Source organism: Trachinotus anak, unplaced genomic scaffold, assembly GCF_046630095.1.
Source record: "Trachinotus anak isolate AG129_WGS33_773 ecotype Australia unplaced genomic scaffold, CSIRO_AGI_Tana_v1 ptg000001l, whole genome shotgun sequence".
NCBI lineage: Eukaryota > Metazoa > Chordata > Actinopteri > Carangiformes > Carangidae > Trachinotus > Trachinotus anak.
Window position 1 is genome coordinate 5,912,501 of NW_027273852.1, and position 13,190 is coordinate 5,925,690.

Genomic DNA, 13,190 nt, shown 5'->3' on the forward strand with positions numbered 1-13,190 from the left:
ATTTTTTCTATATTAAAACAGACCACATTCTTTCCCTATCCTTAACCAAGTGCTGTGACTGGCTAAACATAGCCATTAAAAAGTGTAATAATATTGTAGTCACTGCAAGTGGATATTATACTGTGAGATTGGATTTTGGCAGAAAACAAAAACAGTGTTCACGAACATTTTACTGATGCATTCAGTGTTGATGTATTTGCAACTTGAAAAATATGTAAATGAACACCATATCCTCATTACACTGACAGAAAATATAATGTGTTTGCAATTACAGTTCTGTCAAAATATATTTTGTGTTGCAGTTTAGTTGTATATCAACATAATTTCTAGGAGACGGGGTTGAAAATAAGGATATATTGAAGCATTTGCTTAAAAAAATTATGTAGAAATACATAAATAAATGAATGAATAAATAAATAAATGGAGACTGAACATAGCCTTAAATAATCAAATATTTTCTAATTAAAAGACCGCTATGTATGATTTGATTTCTAGCAAGAACCAGAGAAACCAAACCAGAGTTTGGGTTGTCTGCTCTGGGCTACTGTAGAAATATGGCGGTGAATTATAAGCTTACAAAAACACAAAGATTCTTTGCTTCAGGTGATTATACACTAATGAAAATATAATTATGAATATTATATTCCATTTCTACCAATAGATCCCCCTAAATCCCGCACACTGGCCCTTAGTTGGAAATACTTACACATCTTATAAAAATAATTACAAAGTACTTGTGAAGTGCCTGCTCAGAGTTTTTAATCACTTTCTTCTCCACCTGCTGGAGTAAGCTACAGGTCTCAGCATGTTTTATTCTTTTGACAGCACCCACCTTCCCATCACTTGTCTAAGAGCAGGGCTGTGAGGTATCAAGTGAGGAGCAAAGTAAATCAAACCAACAAATCTCCTCCAACAACCGCAAGCACACTTTACTCAAGCCAACAACCACGAATATGCTAACTCTGTTTCCTGTGCTTGTGCACTCACACACAAACATTACAGTGGTTTTGGGGAAAAAAAAATTCCACATTTCCAAACTATATTGGGCAAACTATCTGACAGGGTGCGATGGGTCACAAAAGACAGCAAAAGACAGCACATGGCCCCTCTGGCTTGCATGTGTCGCAAACTATCCAACTCTATCAAACAGCAAGATAAGATTTCAACAGAAAGCACAGGATCATGGGCCTCATGTGCCTGTGGGTGCAGTGTTCACAAGAGGCACACAGAAATGAAGGTCAGGGATTTTTTTTTTCTTTTCAGTGTGGCATTTTTCTAATGTACAGCTGCCACCAAACAATCTGTCAGCAAGCTGCTGAGCTTTTCTTGTGAAATGCAAAAGTTTGTTGGGAGCACAAATGTCCTCTGAGAAAAAAGAAAAGAACAATTACACTTAGAAAAAAAAGACTCGCCTAATGTCAGCTGGGATTGGCACCAGGCCCCCAACCTTCAAAAGGATAAGCGGCATGGCTAATGGATGGACAAAGGAAATAAAATGTTGTCCCTTGAATCAGTGGTTGATGGTTCACATAAAATAAAACCAGAATTATATAAACACAAATGCACATGAACTGAATACACACACTTTGCGGATAAGCACGCAAACTAATGCTGAGCTGAGATAAAACAATCAGTTTTGCCTTTGAGTCAGAACATGAGACATAATCAATAGCAAAGCTGAAAGGCACACTTTGACTGCTAATACACTAATTAATCATAGCTGAAGATGACCACAGGGAATTTCTGCAGTTCCAAGTCATTTTTTGGTTTGTGGAGAGCGAAGCAATTCTCTTTGTGGGGGGATTTTCATTGGATTTGTTGATTACTGTTGTAAGACAAAGTTGAAAAAATTGTGAACCTATCCTTAAAAAAATCATGAATCTAGATTCACAGAGGCCGTCTTTTTAAGTTGGCTTGCTATTCACTGTCACATTATAACTCGGATTAGTCTTGGCTCTGTGGCTTTCTCACTGATGGCACAATGCCACCATGTGTATTGCTTTTTATGTTGAATGATATTCCTCTTTAATGACTAGATAAAAGGAAATATAAACAAGCTGCTGAAACAACAGCCCTCTTCGCTGTCTATATTAAGATGACAGTGAGTGAAACTGGTGCTTCAGTCTGACTAACTGTTGCTGTCTACAGGAGGAAGCTTACCGGACCGTGGCAGGTCAAAGAGTCATCGTCAGCGCGCTCACACTGGGCATCACACTCCACACACACTGACCCGTTGGCGTACTCTCGAATATCCCTGAGAGAGGTGAAGGAGAGGGAGGGAGGGATCAAGATGGGCGGGGAACAGAGAGAGAAACAGCGGTGAGAGACAAGAGCAGAACAACGTTATTTGCGAGATAGAACAGATGAGATGGCTTTGTGTCTTCAGCCAGTTTGGATGTTACAGTAAATATTGTCGGATGAGCTTTTTTTGCTTGAGTTGTAGAAAATAAGATGTAAATCACCTGCATTTAATGTGATGAAATCATTCAACATATTTATCTTAAACTAAGCAAGACAATTAACGTGGCGTTTCATGTTTAGTCAGTGGCTGAAAAAGAACAGTGTAAAACCAGTTGTTCTGAGGACCCACAAATAGTGAATATCACCTTCTTACCACATTACCCCCTGCCAAATATGAAAAAAAAAATAATTTATACAATACACGTGTGTAGAGTTTAATGAGGTCAGTCATTACACTTCAAGAACATTTACTAATTTTACAGATTTTTCATGAATTCACCAAAGCAAAACTTCAAATGTCAGCTACTTCTGATGAGCTATTCTCCTTTCTAACAATGGCATCATGAGACTACTTTCCCTCTGCTGAGCACAAGTTTGTGAATGATCCTTTTCAGTCAATAATGTCTGAATAAGTCCAGAGCTCATGGTGCCGTTTCCACAGCAAAGAAGACTGGAGGGACTGACAACGAAGAAGTGTTAGTAGTGGATAGATTTGTCTGTATTAGTCTGCCACGAGCCTTGTTTCTTAAAATGTGGACTTTGGAAACAGAGGTCAATATGTAGTCGTAGCATTAGGCAGACACACACGTGCGCACACACACGCATACACACACGCCTCTTACACCCACAAGCATTGTAAGTAATTAGCTAACTATAATACTGATAGCATCACTCAGGGGGTCGACGCAGTTGAAAGGTGCAATACCTGCTAGGGGTGTAACGTTTTCAAAAATCAATTAAATTAAGTGCCTTGTTATTCAATTTCTACAATCCCCTTATTGTAGTAGAACACCAGAGTGGCCTCCAAAAGTCATTAAATTTGACCACAGTGTGACTGAGTTGGCACTTTGCCTTTGTCACTACAGGACAAGGAGAAAGACTTTTGGGTCCTTCTCTTTTGATCAGTGAAAGAAAACAGAATGTTCCATCTCAGCAGTAGAAAAAAATTGTCATCGGCCCAGTGGGATCTAAATCAAATTAGTATTAATTATGCTTCATCTGGCCTTCAGAAAACCTTCCAGGAGGCAAGGGAGGTAAGCTTTTGTCTGGGTGTGTGCTGGTTGAAATAATAAAGGCTGCAGCGTCGCTGGAAGATATCATTGATGCTTAAGACTTTTAGGCTATTGCATGATGTTCTGCTCTGTTCTGCTTTTCTGTATTTTCTCTCTGCCGTGCAGCTGCAGCAGCACACCTGCAGTGAGTGATAAATCTGGAGTATATGGCTGTGGTGCAAAAGAAACTTTCATTTCAAAAGGCTTTTACACATAATCTCCAGCACCAAGCGTGTATGTTGGCACAAACAAATAAAGATACCTGTTTGTTATTTTGAACAATAACATCCAAATAGTTTTGACTTTGTAAACATTTTCAACAGCCATTCAAAAATGATTTGAGATATAAGGCGATTCAAGCTCCTCACCATTTTTCAGCTGTCTGACCCATGCCGAGTTGTCAATATACTCAGGTCTGAGATGAAAGAAAAGTAAATGCACAACACAATAAATACTGCATGTTGTGTCGAGAAATTTATTTGCACATGTGCTGCCGTAGCTAAAACCACACAAACTGAATCTCACCATTTGGAACTCAACTACATCTTTCCTCAAAGTCATGCACACATGATATGAAGTAAGCGCTGCACACTTGCATGCAATCCTTGTTATGGTAAAACAATTCATACTGGAGTATAAGTGCAGCAACAAAACCTTAAACTACAGACCAACTGATTTTACTGTGAAATAATCACAGACAAAAATAATAAATATTTCATATAAAAATATAACATGTGACTCATGTGAGTGCTACGAGGGTGACTGGTTGGAATTGCATTCAGTGAAGCCCTGCTTGGTTATGCTGGTGACACTGGGTGGTGTGGGTGGTGCTGACGTGCAGGTGGACAGGTAGGCAGGGCGTGGCCCCGTGCGCAAGCAGTGACTGTGACACGCAGTGACACGCCTAGCCCCCCTGCCCTAACAACACCCTCCGGTCCTCCTCATTCCTCTCCAATTCGGCCACCAAACCTTTTTTTGATCAAATTGGGACTCTGAACTTAAAAGCATCTTTCCAGCAGTCCTGCAAGGCAAAATATCTAAAATGTTATTAATGAAACTCACCGGGGGAGCAGGTCTCATCAGGTGCAGAGCATCAAGCTATACTTCCTTTAAAGTCAAGGGACCCCTATCATTTTCACACTCTGCAGGGGTGCCTTTTAAACCAAGAGTTACCACCACATCCTAAATTGTTCTTTTTGCCCTCTGGCTCCTAATATCATTCATAGTAAACAGAAAAATACTGCTGAATTTGAAAGCTGTAACAAAGAGCCTTGGGCTGTTCTTGAACTGAAATTTAACTTTTGATGAGCAGGTTGTGCAGCAGGTCTTCCCAGTGACAGAGTGGCAATAAAATTCAACCTGGGACTTTTGACTTGGACTGACCCACCAAAATAAGTAAATTATGATGATTAAACTGTAGTTCTCTTTTCACTTTTCTCTGTATGTTAGTATCAATAGAGAGTGTGATATTAGACTTGGGAGTGGACAGTGAAGCAGTAAATATAACACCAGACATATTTGGACTTTAGTAATTTCTCTTGTTCACTGGGTTTTCTGTAATAGAAATCTGTACTTCTCAACACTGAAATTAGTGGATTAGAATTTCTGATCACATAAAGCTATACAACATTATCCTGACAAATAAACTCATAGTCCTGTTGTCTTCTGCCTACCCCTTATTCTGTCAAACTGGACTCACTGCGAGCTGCAGCCCTGAACCCCCACCGGGAATCTTCTGAAATCAGTTGATTTGTGTTTGATTTATTTTTTCCCTTGATTTAATCCGTGGAAAACATTTCACTGCTGCCTCACTCTCCTGAAACTCATCGTCAGGGTTTCTGTCAAATACTCACTACAGAAATCAGTTTGATCTTTTCCATACTGGTAACCTGCAAGTTACAGCATGAAAAAATGATGATGGTGATGATTACTTGAAACGCAAATTACAAACCAGACTCTGAGGACTTCAGGCAGGGGTTTCCTGCCTGAAGTTTGATATCATAAACCAAAGACTAATATAGACCAAAACCTCTCCATCAGGACCCTATGCTGTGTAGTGCTTATTATTTTGTATATTTTCCATTTAGTTCATATGCTTTTATATTTTTAATATATACATTTTTTTTTTATAGTAAAACAAATATTTTAAAAAGTAATTTGTTTTAAAAGTGGGCAAAACCTCCGTTATAGTTTTTCAATGTGTTGGAAAATATAATCTGGGAGAAAATATGTGACCATGTTCAGCTTTTAAACTCAATTGCCATAAACCAGCTTTCGGTGAAAACAGTCTGAACTAAAATGCAAAGCCACAATATTAAGTGTAGAAATATTTACTTTTATAATGAAGTGGACAGCACTGAACACATGTGATTTGGTAACAACATAAAAGAAAAGGAAAATGAAGTAAAAGTAGCCACTGTTATGTAATAGGATGTAGCATATGTGCTACATTCTCCTGACTGAATATTACATCTCCTCTTGATCCTGATATTTAGCACAAAATCAAACACACAGATCAAAAAGGACAATCCACCACAGTAAAACTCAGTCTGCAAAGCTGAATCTGAAACTGACCTAATGTTTCTTTGTATCAGTCCAGGCTTCTAAGCCCTCACTCAGTGAAGAAAAACAAAATGTCATTCTGATAAACAAAGAACAATCACACACACACACTAATCGCTGTACATACTCTAAATGTGAGCACCATTTTGTGAATCACATCCTATTTTAATGTGTTTCGAGGCAATTCAAACTGCCTCTTGGCGTTGGCAGAGTGCTGTATTTCCCTTTACTGTAGTGGCTGCTGGATGAGATGAGCTATACGGTTTCTCTAACCACCTCCGTCACTTAAAAAGGCCCTCGTTGGTTACCATAGAAACTTGAAAGAAACTTTCTATTGTCGCCTATATCTCCCAGGTTTTTGTATGGCCCTATTCACATGCTGTGTAAAATGTATTGAACACAAAGTGGTGGATACGTCCGTGGCTTGAGAGCTACTTGAGCATCAACATTCAATGTAGAGGTTGCAGTGTAACATTAATCTTGCTGTAGTTAAAGGGAACGACTGATTACAGCTTTTGGAATCCATCCAAATATAAAGCATGTAGTGTTGAGTACACACTGTAACCAGTGACAAGAGGCGATTTGAACAAAATGAAAATAAAGTAAAGTTTAGCAGGAAAGCTTCAATCACAACCACTTGAATCTCAGTGACAAGCTTAGCAAACATTTTTTTCACATTATGTCACTGACAATATAACAGGTCCAGCTAATGGTGCCTGACTGGTTTAAAAAGAACATAGATGAAACTGTTTATGTCTCCTGCATAGACCTTGCACAAAACAACTAATAATGTGCTTCCTCTCTGAAGGTTCATGTTTTATCCAATAAAAGAATGTTTTTTTAATGCTGTTAGAGGAGGTCTTCTTTGTTTCACATGAGGTCGTTCACCTTCACTAATAAACATTTGAATGGATCCTTGAAACTTTTTCAGGGAGCTGTTTTACATGTATGAAATGGGGCTTCGTTAGTCTATTGTCATCACTATTTTCATTATTATCAAATGTGCATTGCAGAGGGGATACCTGTGTACAACAGATTTCAATTTTTCAACCAATTCCCCATGTCCCCATGTTTTTTTTTCAAGGTCATTCCTCCATTACCTTGAGTAGCAGAAAATGGTGTATATATCTGATGTATCTGAGTGTAGGTGTACATACACATACATAACTCACCCTTCATAAACGTTGCAGGTATCCACACAGGTTCGTCCACGGCTGAAGTATCTGCAGGAGAGGCACTGGTCCGGGCCAGGACCCCAACATCCTGCCTCTGAACACAGCGGGTCACACACCATGTGCTCCCTTGCTGCTCAATACAAACATACACAAAGACAGAGAGTGTTACATAGAGCAAAGTATGAGATTCAGTTTGAATGCAGTTATGATTTGATGACTCCATGTTCGTACAGAGAATAAACTCTATCTTGCCGCAAATTATCTGGATGTAAAATTAGCAAAACAATCACACTCCTCATGAGAAGACACAGGGCTAGATGTGTGAGTGTCTCTGCTTCCGCAAAGCAGCTGTTAATTTGCAGTGGCCTGTAAAAGGTATGTTTTTGTGAGGCGACTTTCCCAAACAATGGCAGGAGTAATTACAGCAAGACAGAGGAATAGGTGTAGAGCTCAAAGACATGCTGAGAGACGGTGATATTCCTATTCTCCCAACAAAGAAAACGGTCAAATAATATGCACAGAACAATCATCGAATAATTAACCTCCTGGAAGAACTGAAAGCTTCCCTGGTCCTGTATGTTCTATGTTTGCATAAATAATCTGTATTTATGTATGGTGTGTGTACAGTACTGTGGGTTATGGTTCACTGTGGAGCAAGCAAAGGAGGGAGTGTGTGCTGAGCTGCTTCATTATGAGAATGCTGAGCAAATGGTGACAAAGCACTGGTGGGACCCAGATAGCACCTGCAGATGCCACACAGACTTGTTTATTTAACTTAGACTCACAAAGAGAGGGTGAAATATCAACCCTGTATTTATTTGAAGGGTCTCATCAAAAACTTTACTGTTAGGCCTCATATTTCTTGTTTTTTTTCCTTGTTAAAATTCATATATTTACTCAACTGACAGTCATTATTAATAACAATTTTCTAGTGGCTTCAATCCACAAATATCAGTCATCTGCTTTCAACATACAAATCCATGCACACAGACCATCCATTAACTATTGTTGGCTGTTTGGATAGCCATGTAAAGCCACACTAAAAGCCACCTTTGATTTACAAAGACACACATGTAAAATTGTAGGTGTCATTTACATTGGATTGCATTCAGTCATAGACAGAAAATGCCTCTTTCTCCCACTCCTTTCATAGTGAACAATCTGTATGCTGTTCCCTCTGTTTCTGAGTCTGTTTCTTCTGTAGTACCAACAGACTCAGGCCATTACATCTACTCTGTTCTATTCTCCTCTTGTGTCTGTATCTCTTATCTCTCCCTCTCTCTTTTGTCCCCCTTCAGCACTCGGTTCTACAAAGGCTGGTACATCTGAGAGCATTACAGCGACAAAATGAGAGTGTTGAAGTAACACGGTGACGGCACTGCAGATACACTTGGAACTTTTATCATCCCATCTGCATCTGATGTGATTTCCCCCTTGTCGGTGGATTTCAAAACTAAGACTGTACGCCAGCTGAGTTCTCTTCTCCTCTCCTCCCTTCTCTCCTCTTCTCTTCTCTCCCCTGCTGTTTTTGAGGTCTTGGCCACATGTAAGCCAGGGGCTATTCTTGAGCGTCAGCCACAGCAATCTTAAGAATGCTTAAAAATTACCCCAGAAGGATGCAGATACATGGAGAAAACAGAAATCAAGTGCTTCTTTGTGGGCAGAGGATGAAGGCTTTGCCTTTCACATAAGACAAAACCACCCCTGTTGGGCTTCTTGTGCCGTAGGTAAACTGACCAGGCAGAGGGAGAGATAAGGAGAAAGCGGAAGGATGGGTGCTGAAAAAGGGAAATAAACAAAGGAGGAGGAGAGGTTGGCTGGCTTTTTAACTACAGAGCAAGATCAAAAAGATACCAACTTCAGATGTTTCTGACACAGTTGGAAAACAAAAGCCCACGGGGCCTGAGTTGACAGCTGCCTTTTTGAATCCCATGTGAGACAGGATGACTGTGATAAGGGTTTGTAACTAGAAGGAAGGAAGGAAGAAGAGGGCAAAGAAAAGAAGAACTCAAAAATCAAAAAGAATAGAAAATAAAGCAATAAGGAAACACTCAGTGAACAAACACAAACCTGTCTGTGAACCGCGCTGATGGTTAACAGATTAAAAGGGTTGAGAGGAGAAGTGTAGGTGGAACTCAAATGTTGTCTGCACTTTCCTGCACCCCTCTCTTCAAGTCAAAGGCAGCACTGAAAGTAAAGCAGGGCAGCTGAAGAGTGTGGGTATGAGTCATTTATTTGAATAATGCATCATGTAGAAATAATTTGAATTAACATTTTAGATTTCTGAAAAGTCTTTGAGAAGACTGTGTGGTGTACCTTGTTAAAAATGTGTAGAGCAGCTTCTTGTCTTCGTGTTAAAGACTCTGCTGTATTCAATGAGAACCTGTGAATTTATAGCGCTCCAAAACCTTGGACACTTCTGATTGGCCGAATTGTGCTCGTGTGACTTAACTACGTTCGTTTCTGTCAACTTGAGTATTTCTTACAAGGCAATCATGACAATTTTGCTCCGAGTTGTGCTGCTAAGACTTGCATGTTGGCTAAGTAGAGCACCTGTTTGTTTTCAATAGGCCTTTTTCTCAGCAGACGATTTGACTAGAGGGAAACGCACAGGTGTTACTAATAACATCAACAATGGCTCTGATGCGTTCGAGTGAAAATGAAGCAGCCATCATCAGTCTGATTATTTACACCTGTGCATTTCCTGCTGTGACATGTCAACATCTCTGCAATGAAAAAGGCTTTTGAAAATAAAATGAATCATCATCTTGGCAATATTTTATGTCTCTTTAAAGTATCAGAAACAGCACTTAGAGATTTTGGTACTTATCTTAACCCTGAGCACAGACGATATTAAATCTCTATGAAGGCTGATGTCAAATGTATAGTTAATATAAATATAATAGTGTGAAAATGTAACATCTAGTGCTATCAGGAGGATGCTGGTTGTAACTCTCTCCTGCTTGCTACACCAAAAATGATCTACCTTTACCTAAAGGACCTGCAGTCCCTCACAGGTGTTTCCATGTACGCTGTCTGACTAGACCTCTGTGTGTGGAGCTATGCAGGAATTACGTGAGGTCAAAACTGAACTCTGTGTCATTATATCAGTGACAAAGGTGCAATTCAGCCTGCCCTAAAAAGGCTGACAGGAGTCAGGAAAATGTGCAGAGCCAGGGCCAGAATGTGTGTGCAGTGCATGGCCTTTAAGGACATCAATGAGAACGCTGTGGCTATGAAACATCTCTTTCTGGGTAGGGTTTATTCTGCTGAGTTCAGGGCTCTATTACCAGCGCACTTTCTGGCCTAAGGTTTGACCTTTTTGAAGAAGCGCGTGAAGAAAACAAAATGCTTCTCTCTCTCCTCAAGGTCTAGACTCTAAAAACATCATCATAAAACACTGACATTTTATTGCTAATGAGCTATCACTCAACAATAAGTTAAAGGACTCTATCAGACCCTCAAAGATTTTGTCAAATATTTGCCCTCATGCAGTTCTGGTCACTGAATCCTTGGACTTTATTCTTTATCTGCCGCACCAAAGTGACCCTTCTTCTTTCCTCAGGGGCATTTTTTCAGTCATAAGAGCTGGTTAGTAATGCGGAAATTGAGGAGTTTACTTTGCAACAAAGTGCTTTTGAAAAAAAAAAAAAAAAGAAAAACTCTTTGAAAACAAGTTATATTCATTCAGAGAAAAACCAGACAGTCTTGAGGGCAGAGGGCACAGCATTTGAAGACCAACCTGTTAAGCTAAGACAGGGCATCATCTACAACTGAACCAGACCAAAAACACCCAACTCCAGTTTATAAATGTACATACAGAAATCTGTGGCCTTAATGAGTGAGCAGAAGCTGCTTATAATATTTATACAGCACAGTCTGTACAGCATATGACACCTTCTGTACTTAGACCCTTGAATCAGTAATGAAAAACCTCCCTAAGAAACATTTTAACTGGAAAAAAATTGGGAGAGATGATGGTGTGAACAGATCGAATTTTAATGTCTTTATATTATAATTTGACAAAAATATTCCATAGTATTTGCTCCTGATAGCATAAGCCAACATTATATCCTTAACCATGTCTTCTGCTGGCTACTCATACTTCATCTAATAGAAAGTGTTATGGTACAAACCAGTTGCCTTGGTTCAGGTTTCTCCAACTACCTGATGATGTTATTACACTACACCACTGCAACTACGACAGCTATAAATAAAAAGGCACATGCAGACTCCTTGTCCTCTGTCTGTGCTGTCCTATAAGGAGACCTGCCCTTTTCCAGTCCCTGCTAGGCTCCATCAAGTGTTGACACTCACTCACACACACACACACACACACACTGATGCACACATGCAGAGCCATGCCAAGGAGAGCGGTGTGTGACTCTTGAGTCTCAACCAAAGTCTTCAAAGTCACTGAAGGGCATGAGTGTGTGAGTGAGTGTGTGAGTGTGTGTGAGTGTGAGTGTGTGTGTGTGTGTGTGTGTGTGTGTGTGTGTGTGTGTGTGTGTGTGTGTGTGTGTGTGTGTGTGTGTTCAAAACTAAGGATCTGCCCAGGGGAAAGGAGCACATGAACAGTGAAAAGGTGCCAACTCAATAATGCAAATACTGGCTCATTAATGAACATTATACATAAATGAATAATGTTTTAACACTTGTGGCAGTGATATAATGAAAGCACTTCCATTTTTAGAAACACAATTTTTATCTCATCAAATTAGTTATTTTCCTACTGTAACTTGGCCAAACCTTCCATTCTATGAATGGTTCTGTTGGTTAATTAGTCTAATTATGGGATTGTTTCTTTAGTTGTCATCAGAAATTTGTGAGATAATAGCTTCTATTCATATGACAGACGGAGAATAATACAAAAGCCAAGTGTGTTTCTGCTATTGTGTGTTCAGTATGTCAGCATTGCCTATTGTTGGAGCACACTGAAATTATAAAAAGCTGATTTTCTCACCCAAAAAACTGTACATCAAAGATTTTCCATTCCCACAAAACATTTGACTTGATTTCTGTTTTGGAGCTTGAGCGTGGATCTAAAAGACTAGAGTTTTGCCTAAAGTTGATGTTGTGTCAGGTCAGCAATCCCAAATTCTGTCAGACCATTAGTGTCGGAGCTTTCCCTTCCACAGCAAATCTCAAACATCTGTAACCCATTTATAAACGTGAACAAGTTTGTCAAAGCAGCAAATAAGAAGAGAACTCCCTCGATGGTGCCTGGAGCTGCACAACTGATGTTGAATGTGAGACTAGAATACGAAACTACTGTATAAAAATACAGTTCATAACAGTGAGGAGTACAATCCAATAACAGTCAGTTGGCACACTCCATTATTTAAAAAAGTCAGTCACTATTTTGTCAGAGGGTATATGCTTCACATTATATTTTCATTTTGATAACCAACGGTTCATCAGCTCATGGTTTAAAGATTTCTTAAACCTTTTAACTTTGGGATAAATGTCACTTACACCCCCTGATTGTTCGAGGCCTCGATTCAGTTGTTCTTAAGGTGGCAACCCATTAAACAGATTACGGTTCTAATGCGCCAAACCAAGATGAGACACATTTTTTCAGCCATTTTCAGCCACTGTGAGTAAGTAACACAGTGTGTGCTAACTTACCTTCTGATAATGTGATTTTTAACTGTCAGCAACATATAACAAGTTAAATATCAATTAAAGGTATTGGAAACTCAATGTTGTGAGTGTGAAACTGAACAGTTGTTAGTGGTCAGCTGTTCAACATTTCATTAATGATGATATGGGGCTTTCATTTAGGTTCCTGCCTTACATTCTATCATCTTTTTTTACAGGTTTACTTAAAATTACAAGAGACAAAGATAGGATAGCAGCAAATGATTTTTTTTTGGCAGCACACCTTTCAGCCACCATGGGCCCGCGAAGAAGATGTAGTGCAAGTCACAGCATGTTGGCG

At 39.5% G+C, this 13,190-nt stretch overlaps 1 protein-coding gene across 2 annotated transcripts in view; it reads right to left on the reverse strand.

The window, feature by feature from the left end:
* Window positions 1-13,190, reverse strand: part of LOC139606674 (receptor tyrosine-protein kinase erbB-4-like) — a 298,222-nt gene that overhangs the window by 70,427 nt on the left and 214,605 nt on the right. For both annotated transcript variants that reach the window (XM_071459072.1, XM_071458981.1), the window contains exons 13-14: window positions 7,247-7,379; window positions 2,161-2,254 (exon numbers count right to left, since the gene is read on the reverse strand). In XM_071459072.1, the coding sequence (XP_071315173.1) occupies window positions 2,161-2,254; window positions 7,247-7,379 (227 nt within the window). The remainder of the gene's footprint in view (window positions 1-2,160; window positions 2,255-7,246; window positions 7,380-13,190) is intronic.